Raw genomic sequence first — 12,827 nt, 5'->3', positions numbered from 1 at the left:
TTTGTCTGAGGGCACTGCTGCTTAGAGAGACTGAGACTCCTCTCTCTCTCTCTCTCTCTCTCTCTCTCTCTCTCTCTCTCTCTTTCTCCCTCCGTCTCATTTATTTTTATTTTTACTTCATGTGCACTGGTGTTTTGTTTGCATAGATGTCTTTGTGAAGGTGTTGGATGCCCTGGAACTGGAGCCACAGACAGTTGTGAGCTGCCATGTGGGTGCTGGGAATCGAACTCAGGTCTGCTAGAAGAACAGCCAGTGCTCTAAACTGCTGAGCCATCTCTCCAGCCCTGAGACCGTCTCAAGGTTAGGTGGAATAATAAATTCCAGTTCTTACCAGGCATAGGTTCCTGTCCTGGGTCAGAGGAGCAAGGAAGCTAAGATTTGACCTCAGCTGGAGACTTGTCAGATGACTTTGCAACTCTCCAAAAAGGAATTTGGAACTGAAGCCTCGTCCCTACCATATGCTGGTCACTGTCAGGCAGAGCATGGGTTTTTCTTAAAGGACTAGAAATGGGACCCAGAAAACCTAGAACCTTCCTTAAAGAACAGTCCAGGCAAGCCTGGGGAGATTTGGGGCCCCTGCAACCTGGGTCTCTGGCCAACACCAGAGGGTGCTGAAACCTTCTAAAACCAGCCAGGAGGAGTTGGGCACCCTCTTGAGCCCACTAGAGGGCACTGGCAGGGATCTGGTGTCATTCACAGGACGCTGAGCAGGTGATGTTACTGATAGAGCCAAGATGTGGCTCTATCCTCACCAAGAGGACCACCAAGGGTGGCTGTTGAGGAAGTGGGCAGAAGATCTGGCCAGCGAATCTCAAAGACTCTTCTGGAGACAACATTCATCTCCTGGTTTTGATGATAGCATTGATCTTGAGGAAGTTGCTTTGCCTCTCTGAGCCTCACTTTCCTCATCTGCAAAATGGAGCTACTATAATTTAATATTGTAGAGTTGCTATGAACCTTCTAGAATGTCTAGAGTACTGTCTGACACTTTAAGGGGTTGAACTATAGCTTATTATTAAATAAAAAAAATAACCAAAAATCTCAACATGTCTCTGTACCAGAGGAATTCTTGGAGAGTATCTGAACCCCAAAGAACCCATAAAGAGATTCTGAATGGTAGCTTCCTGGTGAAGGCTGTGTTTGTCCCAGATAGTCATACATAGCATACGTATATGCTCATAACCCCAGCAGTGTATGTGTGAGGAGGGTGTGTGTATAACACAAGTATCATGTACAGCATTGAATACAAACTGGAGATATGCAGAGGGCAGAGCTGGGGGATCTGATTTGATCCAGAATGTCCACGATCTGCCCCTCTGAGCTCTGTCTGAACTCAGAAAGCAAGATGGGGGAACAGGACAGAAATTTATAAAATAAAAAAGAAAGTAGTGGAGTCCGGTGGGAAAAATGCTGGTGTCCCGGGGAGAGAGGCTCTGTATCACCGTCTAAACTGGGTTGGCTGACCTCTTCCAGCTCCGATGTTCTCTTCTTTAGGAGGTAAACAGGAGGATCCCACAGGAATCTGAAATGTAGGACAGAAACTACAGCTCCAGACCATGTCTCCAGTTATGCATTCTTTCACCAAATACAAGTTAAACATCCATAGTGCACTGGCCTTTTAAGACCTTGAGAGGAAGCTGGAGAGATGAACAAGACAGAGTTTGGGAGCTGAGGAGAGATGGGCTTTGGTGATTAGTAGCTGAAATGGGCTGGATCTAGAAGTGTATAACATATCTAAGTGATCTCAAGCCTGGAGGGGACCTTAAAGTCAGCTAACCTAGCAGTACCTTTGACCTTTGGGCTTCTTTTTGAGAGGTTCACCAAGTGACCAGGGACTGTGAGACATACGCATGCCAAGCCTGAATCCACCAGTAGCCACTTAATGGGATGAGTCTCTAGTTACCCTATGTGGACTGGGGACGAATCTGTGTTGCTTCCCAAGAATTTACTCTCAAGGAGACTTTTTCCCTTTCTCAGAGATTGAAACCACGTATGAACTAACTAGTGGGTGAGTCTTGTAGACTACCTTAATCATTTATGTTTATCTTATTATATTATGTAATACTACTTGAAATCCTTGAATTACAAGCAAGTGTTGGGCACTCCTTATTTCAAAGACATTCTTTACAAAACAACTCCTTTAGAGAAAAGAAACCAGGATACTAAATGCATTTGGGTAAAAAAAAAAAAATTCCATTGATGAAGTGAAATGCTTGAGGCTGTCTTCTTTATCCCTGGGGCAGCGTGCTCTCTGCACACAACTGTCTGGGAGCCCCATGTCACACGGAGTGAATTCCCCTCAGACTACAGCACAACAGTTTCTCTGCTTATTTTCTAGTATATAAGCAGCCTGTGGTCCATCTAGGTCCATCCAAAAGGAGGTTTAGCATTTGATCCAGAAGTCAAATGCTGCCCAGTCGATCTGTTTGCATAGGAAAGGAGACAGAAGATGTCAGAAATGTTCTCCATGGCATTGAATACACACAGGGCCATTGCTGTATTTTACTGTGGGTCTTGAGGAATGACTTAATCTCTCAGGGCCTTGAGGATACTTAGCTCACAAGGAACATTTGAGAATGGGAGGGAATCTCTCTGTCTGTCTCTGTCCTCTCTCTCTCTCTCTCTCTGTCTCTCTCTCTCTCTCTCTCACACACACACACACACACACACACACACACACACACACACCCTGACACATAGTGGAAAGTCTCTTTGCTATCACTTTCCCAGGGATGACTTTGTGTCACAACATGAGATAGAGTACCCAAGGATTGTTAATGTTAGTTGATGAATGACAGAGCCAAGCCACACACTGAAACTGCAGCCAGAAGCAAACCTGGTTTCTCTGCCCTGGCTTCAGCCCGCCAGGCAAGCTTGCTGTCTCCTTCCAGTAAGCAGCAGGAGGGGAGGGGGCTGGACAATCTTTAAGTACTAGCCCCTTCCTGGTGTGCTCTGCCTGCCGCATCTCATACCCCGCAGCCATGAGGTGTTGTAAGCTGTACACATGCCTAACATCTCTCAGATTCCCAGAAACACCATAGCTATGACCACCGCCACCACCACCGCCACCACCACCGCCACCACTACTGCCACCGTCACTGTCACCATCACCACCACCATCACCACTACCACCGTCACCATCACCATCACCACCACCACCAAATCACCACCACCATCACCATCACCACCACCATCACCATCACTGTTGAGGCTAGCTAACCAGTTTTACAACTGAACATACTCATGAAGAAAAGTTTGTTTTAAATTTCACATTCATTTGAAATGACGAAGATTAGAGACAAATAAACCCAAAATACTAAGTAGTGGGGGCCATGTGGCACTTCTGGTAGAGGGCATATAAGCTAGTGCAATAGGCTATAGTAAAGTTTGTGTAGTCGTGGGCATGATAGGACATGCCTGTAGTCCAGCACTTGGGAGGTTGAGGAAGGAGGATCTTGAGTTTGAAGCTGGTGTGTATTAATACCAAGCTGGTGTATATTTAACACCAAGTGTCTATTAAAATCACCAAAGTTGGGCTAGAATTATGCTAATATCGTAAGAATTTGAAGTGCTTTTAAATTTAAATTACTCTAGTTGCAATTTTGGAAAATTTTTAAATTCAATTCTTCAATTCACAGAACCTTATTGGATAGCACTGGTACAGAATATTTCTGTCTGGCCAGGCATAGTGGCGCACACCTTTAATCCTAGCACTCAGGAGGCAGGTGGATTTCTGTGAGTTCAAGGAGAGCTTGCTCTACACAGAGAGTTCCAGAACAGCTAGAACTACACAGAAAGACACTGGACACTGTCAGAGAGAGAGAGAGAGAGAGAGAGAGAGAGAGAGAGAGAGAGAGAGAGAGAGAGAGAGAGACTGAGATTTCTATCGAGAATATACTTTTGTACAGTTAACAGGATTTTCTTCAGCGGCACTCCTTACAAGAGCCCCAAACTATAAACTCACCTGCCCGCCTGTCGATAGTGGAATGGTAAATTATTATGGTATATCAAACACTCTAAAATTGTTTGAGTGAGCTGACTGTTAAAACGCAGCAATATGAAAACACCTGGCAAATCAAAGCCAGGCACAATAAGAATATATACAGGCAACTCTACAGAGTTCTCCTCTACAAGCCCAGACTCTGGAAGACTGGGAGGTGAGGGGTTGGGATGTGAGGGTACTGGCCCTATTGTTTTTCCGCCTCACCATTAGCAGTTTACTCTGTCTTCCTTATAACCCCTTTCCCCTCTATGCATCTTTCTGTTTTCACATCACTGCTTTTTCATCTGGTATCTACAGTCCAGGGAGGGAGAAAGCATTCTTTCAATACAGCTGATGTGCTTTTGAGGTCACTGCCCTCATCGAGATTCCTTCACAACACATCCTGCCCACCCGGACACGTGGCACTGCACCCCGGATTCCTACCTCTGCACTGCGCTGGCCTGGCTCCTCGCCTAGGTGGTGGCAATCAGTACAGCTGGCTCTTCCAGTCCTGCACTGTCGACGGTTGGCCAGGCCCTCAGGGCTTGCTGGTGCGCTCCCGGCTCAGCCAGTTTTGGTGAGCGAGAGCGAGCGCCCGCCCTCTGGCAGCTACGCTGGAGGACCCTAGGATCCAGCTTCTCCCATACAGCGCCGGGTAGAGGCGGGGCATAAACGGTGTCCACTCACAGACACCAAGTCCCTCTAGGTCCCTGGAATTGGGAGCGGGGGGGGGGGGGCCGGGGAAATCCCTTGTGGGACTCTGAACCCTGAAATCAAGAAGTAAGCAGACTAGGGAGGGCCTCGAACCTTATCGCCTGTGCTCCACAGAAGCGTCAGCCCCCATCCTGTGGAGATGCTTGGATACACCCATCCTCTCCCTTGGTTTCCCCGGATGCTGGAGCAACCAGCAGTGGACTTGGTTTCCCTATCGTATCCTTTTCTCTTGCAGTGATGGGTCCCGGGATTTTTCTGCACCTGTCTGGGTCTCTTGTCCCCAGGACAAGGCCTTGGGACAGCTTTGACCTTAATATGCTTACCAGCAGTGACACAGCTGGGGCAGGAGCCTGCTTGGTAGAATCCGGAACCCAGGAGACCTGATTCTCAACGTGCACAGCAGCAGGCACTGGCCTAAGCCACTTTTATCTGGGCCATCTCTTGAATTTTTCCAAGCCAAAACGATCAGCAGCTGAGTGTTTATAGCCATTCGCTGATTTGTTTCTTATTTGTGCATTTTACTGTAGATTCTAAACATTCTGAGAGGTCCATTCAAGGAGGAAATTGACCTGCCTGCCCCCAATCTACTCCAGGTGGGTTCTGCTTATAGTGTTAGTTCTGAGATTAGACTGGGGATAGCCTACTTCTGATGCATGAGATCAGGCTCTGCAAGAACCTGATCTGACTGGCCATTAAGAACTATTCCTTCTCCCACCCCTGCCTACTCACCTCCTAAGTGTAGTGTGGCATAAGTCACTGTGGAGAGTGTTTATGCACAGATTTAGGGATTCTGCCCACCCGGCCAGAAGCCAGCTAGAAATTTACCATTTATCATTCTAACTTAGTGACAGACAGCAGAGCCCCAGAGAGACAGCTTACATGACCTAAGGGGTCTTGGGTAGTAAGAAGGCCCAAGGGGGTAGGGTAGGTGGGATTCCTCTAGGCTTGCAGGACAGTCTTATAGAGCAGTTTTGGAAAGAGCACCCCCCCCCCAAGGGTGGGGGTTTAAATGATGCTGCCTTGGTCAAAGATTTTCATTCTCTGATGTTCCTGGCTCTGGAACCCCAGTGGTGACGGAAATCCTTTAACAGAGTAGTGGGAGCTGTTTATATTTGGAGTATACAGGCTCCCAGAGTGGGGCAGGGGCTGGAAGGGCTGGTCCAGGCTAGCTTTAAGTATCTTAAGACACGCAAACCACAAGGAAGTCAGCACACAGGCCCAGCTGTGCTTCCTCTTTGAGGGCTGCATTCCTCTTAGAACCTAAGAGGATGCAGACTCAAGGAAGCCTAACTGGACAGGAGGAAGCCGGCAGGGAAGGTGAGAGTCTGGTCTAGGAGCATTGAGATCCACAGCCCAGCAGGATGTCAGACTGGGTGTCTGGGGCGGTGGGGGCGGGGTGGGGGTAACTACCTAGGAAAGCCCATTGCTCCTAGAGACCTCAGCTCCTCCAGCACAGGCTCCGTTCTGGGTATCAGCAGCCTGAGCCTGGCTCATCTGTCATTATCATCACCTAGTGAGCACAGAGGACTCCCATGACTTTTCAGACCCCCCAGTTCCTTGTTTTCAAGTCCTCCTCAACACTCAGATTGTGTGGTGTCAAGGTCATCACCAAGGCTCGTTGCCTACACCTTGAGCTAAAGGAAGAAGTGTGATGTCTAAGGGGAGAGAGACTTTTCTGGAAGCACAGTGCCTTATTGTACAGAAAGCAGAACCCAGTACCAGTGTTTTGGGATGAGTTGTCAGGTGTCCTACCCAGGCATGGGTAAGCCACGAGGCCCCCTCTGCATTTCCCTCACAGCCAAAACCAAGGTCACACCAGGGCCACCAGCTTGGCTGTGGAGCACCAAAGAAAGGGCTGGTGAAGGAGCCCACATATAGACCCCTCATAGCTCATGAATCTTACTGTAATGTCTGTGTATGCCAGCTTGAACCTCCATGACCTCCTAACATTGAAGGAGGGAGACAAATAAATCTTGACTCCACATAACATTATAATACTGGAAAGTACCTAAGACTCTGGTGGCATGGATTAGGGTATGATCACCACCATTTAAAGGGTTCAGGAAAGAAGTTTGGCCTTGAAGCTGGAATTTACCAGAAAGATGGGGATTGAAGATGTCCCAGATAGGGCTGGAGAGATGGCTCAGTGCTCTTCCAGAGGTTCTGAGTTCAATTCCCAGCAACTACACGGTAGCTCACAACCATTCATAACATTCATAATGGGATGTGATGATACCCTCTTCTGTCATGCATGCATACATGCAAATGGAGCATATATATATATATATATATATATATATATATATATTAAAAAAAAAAGATGTCCCAGAAAAGGAAACAACATCATACTGCAGAGGTTTTAGGGCTGAGAGAGAAGGTCAGCTTTTTTTTTTTTTTTTTAATTTTCATAGTCAGGTATCAATGTAAATGTCTTTCTCTGACTCTTATTTCAAAGGACTTCAATTTTTAGTATTTTATTCTATTTACACTTTAAGTCTACCCGCTATTAAAACAACAACAACAACAACAACAATAACACATTTATTTGGTTGTTGTCACACCCCACCAGCCCACTTAACATACACAAAAATGAATTCCAGGAATCTCTGGACGGCGATGTCCCACCATCCACTCTCAGCGTCTAGGACAGTGCGAGTAAAAAGATAGGTTCTAGGTGTACACGGTTGAATGAATCTTTCCCAGCTAGTGAGAAACGGAGAACACCTTCTCCAGCCTTCAGCTTAAGGATCTCAGGGCAGAAAAAAAAAAAAAAAAAAAAAAAAAAAAAAAAAAAAAGCCCAGGGCAGGGTAAGAGGGTGGCTTGGGCCACCCCGTCGGTGATTATGGGGTGGTGGGAGGAGGGGTTCTAGTTCAGATTAAACGAAATGGGGGGTTCAGAAGTCTTGTGCACTAACTCAAGTCCAGCTCTGGGACTCTTTAGCCACCAGAGAGTAAAGACAGGTCTCCCACCTCCCTCCAACTTCTACAGCCTCGGGCTAGGTCCAAGGGCATCCTGGGCGGTCAGAGGGTTTGGGGACACTGTCTTGCCTGCCTGCCGAGCAGCCTGCCTTCCTGCCTTTCTCCTCCTCCTTTTTTTCCTTGCAGCCCCTCTCGAGCTCCCCAGCCCAGCGGCCCCGCAGCAACCCAACAGCCCCCACCCCTCCAGCACGGGCGAAATTGCTAAACTTGTAGCAATAATGACCCTGCATTCAGGCGGCCGACTCCCGCTGAACCTCTCAGCGCCCTGGCCCTCCCGGCCTAATCAGCGCGCCCCTCCCTGCTGCCCGCCCAGTCCCCGGCCCCCCGGCCACCCCTTCCCCCACACACAAAAAAAATGCGGGGAACAAAACCCCCCGCGCATTTCTCGGTCCCTCTGTTGAGCAGACTGCTGCACAAAGCCCCCGCTCTGAGAAGCAATGGGGAGCTCGGGGAGGACGTCAATCCGACGCGCTGGGGTTTTTGTTCGCTCAGGGGACCTCGCCTTCCTACCACACCTTTTGTTCGGGACTCCAATAAAAAGCCATTCTTTCCGCACCTTCCCGGCCCGGAGCCGCCTTTCAGCCGGGGGCCGGCCCCACAATGGCGCGGCGCTCAGAGGCCTCCCCATTCACCCGCCTTGGCACGCTCACAATCGGCCGTGTGGCAGCACTGGCCTCGCGCAGGCATTCTCCGCAAGTGACAAGGAGCCGCATAAAGCCGCGGCCGCCGGGGGAGAAGGGAGGGCGGCCGAGGGGGAGAGCTCGGCCGCGGCGGGGCGCGGCGCGGTGCAGCGCCCCCGGGCGAGCTCCAAGGCCGGTGGCGGCCGAGGGAGGAGCCGCCCAGGGCTGAGCCTGGAGGCCAACTTTTCTTCTTCCTCGGAGACCCTGGAGGTGGGGCAGAGTCTCAGCTTGACCAAGGCGGGTCCCCTGCACCAAGTCAGTGCATCTGGGTAAAATGTAGCGGGGGTGTGTGTGGGGGGCGGGGATTACAAAGTCCTCGACCTCAGGAGACCCAGAGCCTCCCTCCAGCCTGTTCGGCTCACAACACTAAAAAGAAATGAACAAACAAAGCTGAAGAAGAGACCAAACTTGCAGCCAGGGGTCTGGCTCAGGGGCACCGGGCAGAGATAGCCAGGGTACTTTTCCTCCTTTCCGGTCCTGTTTAAAGAGGGCCCTTTCCAGTCTTTGGGGCTAAACAAGACTTGCAGCAAGCCAAACAGCTCAGAAATATTGCACCTTCTTTATTGACTCCTGTAGTGTGTGACAGCGGATGTGTACACGGCGTGTGGATATAGTTATATAGAGATAATGTGCGGAATACAGAATACAAAACAGAAAGGAAACCAACCTGGCGACAACCTAGGTTGGGCCGTCAGGTTTTGAATTTGCTCAGCTGCCTCCCTTCCCCCCTCAACTTTCGATCTCGCTGCGATGGTGGTCTCCGAGAAGAGTCCCCTGACAATCCAGTGATCCCGGTGGAGTCTGTCTCGGAAGGAAAACAGTTGGAAAACGAAACATCCATTGCGTTGTGAAGCTCCGGGCTAGCAAAAGGGGCTGCGGTTGGGTGGGATTTCTCGAGCTAGTACCCCATTTTCCTCTCCTTCACGCTCTCTCTCCAACTATTTTTCTTCGTTTATTGATCTTTCTTCCTTTCCCCCCCCCCCCCCCCTGTTCGGTCCGGTTCCCCAACCACGCTTCGAGAAGGCCACAGGAAGGCAGGAGGTGAAAAGCCCTTCTCCTCCTCCTCCGGAAAGCAAGCGACAGCCGGAGTCCCAGCCTCCCGCACTCTCCGCACAGTCGGGGGGGGGGGGAGGGGGCCACCTCTTCCCTGGCGCCCGGCCGGTGTTTCTGTCTCAGACAGTCTTGACGACTGGACCAGGGCATCCTTTCCCCGCTGAGCCCCATGCTCCAGGCCTGGTGTGTGCTGCGACCCTGGCCCCTTGGAAGGAGCGATACGTCTGTATTTTATTTTAACGAGGGGACCTGGCCCTTGGGTCTGTCCTTTCTCGTGTCTCATTCCCGCGGCGCCCAGCGTGCGGTAGGACGCCCGCCGCGCGTCCCGCCCAGACCTTACCAAGCCCTGATGCCCTGCAAGGTCCCCTGCGCGCACGCGGCCCCGGCTGCGGCACCTTGATGCAAGGGTTGCGCGCCGCCGCCGCTGCCGAAGCCTCCCAGGTTGCTCACGTTCACAAAGGATCCGCCGCCGGTGGCGCTGCAGGCGGGTTGCATGGCGGTGGTCGCCGCGGAGGCCGCGCCGCCACCCCCGCCACCGCCGCCGCCGCCTGTCGGGTAGGCGCAGCCGTAGCTGCCGCTGTAAGCCGCGGCTGCTGCTGCTGCGGCGGCGGCTGCAGCGGCGGCGGCGGCCGAGTTCCCGTAGCCGTAGGCGGGGAAGCTGTTGTAGGAGTAGGCGCCGGCGCCCACGCCGTAGGGCGAGCCGTAGGCTTGCGCGCTGGGCGTGACGCACGGCTTGCCGTCCCGCACGAGCACCGGCACTGCCACGCGGCGGGGTGGCGGCGGCGGCGCGTGCGTCCCCAGCTCCAGGGACTTATCCTGCCGCTGTCTCTTGCACTTGTACCTGCGATTCTGGAACCAGATTTTCACCTGCGTGGACGTGAGCTTCAGGCTGCTGGCGAGATGCTCGCGCTCGGGCGCCGACAGGTACCGCTGCTGCTTGAACCTGCGCTCCAGCTCGAAGACCTGGGCTTGCGAGAAGAGCACCCGCGGCTTCCGGCGGCTGCGCGGCTTCGGCCTCTCGCCGTCCTCGCTCGCCTTACAGTCTCCCACCGCTTCGAGAGACTTCTTCAACTGGCAGCTTTCTAAGGGAGAAGCAAGACATTAGCCTTTCTAGTTCCCAGGATGCCACCCCTACGCCCTGGAAGCACAGAACACTCAGTAGTAAATGCTAGATTTGGGGAAAGTTCTTGGTTCTTGATGGCCAAGCGCCTCCCGCGTCAAGCGGAGCACCTCCCGGGAAGAAGGCATGTTCGGTGGGGAGTAGTTAGCTCGCATTTATTAGATTTGAGCATCAGCGAGAAAATAGATTTAAGTGTGTGAGTCCAGGGACTAATGACAATTTTCAGGCGACCGCAGAACACGACAGTATTTGCCTTTCCACTCCCCTGAAGGTGTGAAACGAGTTGGTATTGGGGACAGGCTGCCTGGATGCAAGGGTTGATGCGAAAATTTCTGTTTGGAAATAATCTAAGTGAAAGGCGTACGTGCAGCTCAAGAATTGATTTTTTTAATTCTCAAAACTACTAAGAATGTGTCTGTGACAATGTTTGTATTACCTTATAGAGGAAATAAAGTTGGATGGACCGATTTAGACAGTTGCATGCCTGTGTTAGGCCTGGAGAACAGTCAGCGAAAAGATCTTGATCTCAAGCCAGATCAAATCTCCACTTGGAGAAGAGATTCTGTTTCCGTTTCAGACATTTTCTTACGGGCTTATTCGGTTATCTGACTTTCCAGCCTAACCCACCTCTGATCTGCTGAGCGGCCAGAATCCCCAACTAAATTAGAAACTATAACCTTTCTACTCCGCTTGCATTATGAGACACAGAGCGAGCACTACGAGTTTTTTTTTTTAGAGGCCTTCACCTCATGGGTGTGACTTGCTGCGGTCGTCTGATATGGATCGCAGCTCCCCCACAACGATCATCCCCTCTCCTCCGCCGAGTTCTACCGGTGTGAGAACGGAGAGCTGCAAGCTCAGAAGTGAGGTGCTGTCTATCAAAGTTTCTTGTCCGAAAGGGCGGTCAAAACATAAACCTGCTTGCACTGCCTTTTCGGAAAAGCCGGGGTGATTGCCCTGGCCTCACCGAACTCACCTCACATTAGAAGAAAGACAGAAAAATGGCAGACAACTGACACCCCCCCATTTTTTAAGAAGAGGGGTGTGCGAGAGAACACACACACACACACACACACACACACACACACACACACACACACACGAAGTTAAAACCCAGCCTCTGGGACTCATTGCTCAAGGAAACCAGAATTGCAATAATCACTTTTCCTTCCCGCGGGGACTGCTCCGGCTTCCTGCTCCGGGAAGAGTAGCTCTCTCTTCTTTTTTATCCCCTGCCCCAGCTCCGTCTCAGGTACCTGAGCTTTGCAGAGCTGTCCTTGAACCTGGCGTAGGAATGACCCTAGCCGAATGTGAAAGGGGCGGGTGGCCATGCTGGCGAGGTTTATGGGTTGTTTGTGGGCGCTGAGCCATTGCCCCAGGTGAACGGACACTTTCCCCTTTCTACTCACTTTGGCTCCGTTCGCTCACAACCTCCTCTTCTTGTTCCTTGGGCCCGCTGCAAGAGTCTCGAAGAACTGTGTGGACATAGCTCTGAGGACAGAGACCCGAATCTCCGTGGCCCTCGGCAGCGGCTAGTGAGTTCAAATAGGACAGTTTCTCTCCCTCTTCTTCCTCGTCGTCCTCCCCTGCATCAGAAAACTGCGTCCCTTCAGCCGCGGCCAGCATGCAGGGCGCCGGGTGGTAGTGTTGCTCCAATTCCGCCTGCAAGTGAGCTCCGTGGAAGTGCCGCTGCTGCTCCAGATTTAAAATGTCTTTGACTGAGAAAGGGGTGGAGGTGACCGGGCTTGGTAACATCATCAGGGCCACTTAATTGTCCAGTCCAAATACTCAATAAATCCCGGCGGGGGCGGGGAGGGAGTGCGGTGGCTCCAGTTCTTTTTCTGGACTCCGCGGTGGTGCGGAGTCGAGCTTTTGACAGACGCGGTCCAGCTCCAGTCTAAATCGCCTCCATTGGCCGGGACCTGGGGGTCTGGGTTTTGTTACAGCCACTGCAAGGACTGGGGCCGGGGCTGTGAAGCCTCTGTCCGGGGGCCCTGCGTCACGTCGAGGGGCGGGGTCGGCATCCTGGCCTCCTTCTCAATTGGTTCTGGCGATGTGGGCCACGCCCTCTGCGCCAGTGAGATGTTGCTGCTCTACCAGAAATAGACAGGGACTAGAATAGGGTCCTGAGGTCCAAGTCGCTGTAGCAGAAGCTGCAAAGAACCAGGTGTCCGAATCACCGATTCCCGCTCCACCTAGCAGCACCTTCCGGACCAGGGGCGGTTCTGAGAGGCTCACTGTCCGTGAACCAACAGTCTTGGAAGGATGCCACAAACTTTCCAGCTGCTTCAGGGCAGGA

The 12,827-nt window shown here is 51.7% G+C and overlaps 1 protein-coding gene across 1 annotated transcript; it reads right to left on the bottom strand.

Moving 5' to 3' along the window:
* Window positions 1-8,521: 8,521 nt before the first annotated feature.
* Nkx2-3 (NK2 homeobox 3) lies at window positions 8,522-12,480 on the bottom strand. The gene is made up of 2 exons (XM_034485867.2): window positions 11,938-12,480; window positions 8,522-10,490 (listed from the first exon to the last, which is right to left on the bottom strand). Exons 1-2 carry the CDS (start codon window positions 12,284-12,286, stop codon window positions 9,745-9,747), a joined length of 1,095 nt encoding a protein of 364 aa, XP_034341758.1. The 5' UTR covers window positions 12,287-12,480; the 3' UTR covers window positions 8,522-9,744.
* Window positions 12,481-12,827: the final 347 nt, after the last annotated feature.

The sequence above is a fragment of the Arvicanthis niloticus genome, chromosome 1 (genome assembly GCF_011762505.2).
Source record: "Arvicanthis niloticus isolate mArvNil1 chromosome 1, mArvNil1.pat.X, whole genome shotgun sequence".
NCBI classification, from domain to species: domain Eukaryota; kingdom Metazoa; phylum Chordata; class Mammalia; order Rodentia; family Muridae; genus Arvicanthis; species Arvicanthis niloticus.
Note: the sequence above shows the minus strand (reverse complement) of the source record. Positions and strands in the feature narration are given on the sequence as shown.

What these genes read in the sequence shown, in the direction of transcription:
- Nkx2-3 (XM_034485867.2), bottom strand. Translation starts at nt 12,286, where the DNA reads ATGATGTTACCAAGCCCGGTCACCTCCACCCCTTTCTCAGTCAAAGAC. An exon ending in TGTGAGCGAACGGAGCCAAA is followed by an intron (nt 10,491 to 11,937) that starts GTGAGTAGAAAG and finishes CTTCTCCCTTAG; the next exon opens with AAAGCTGCCAGTTGAAGAAG.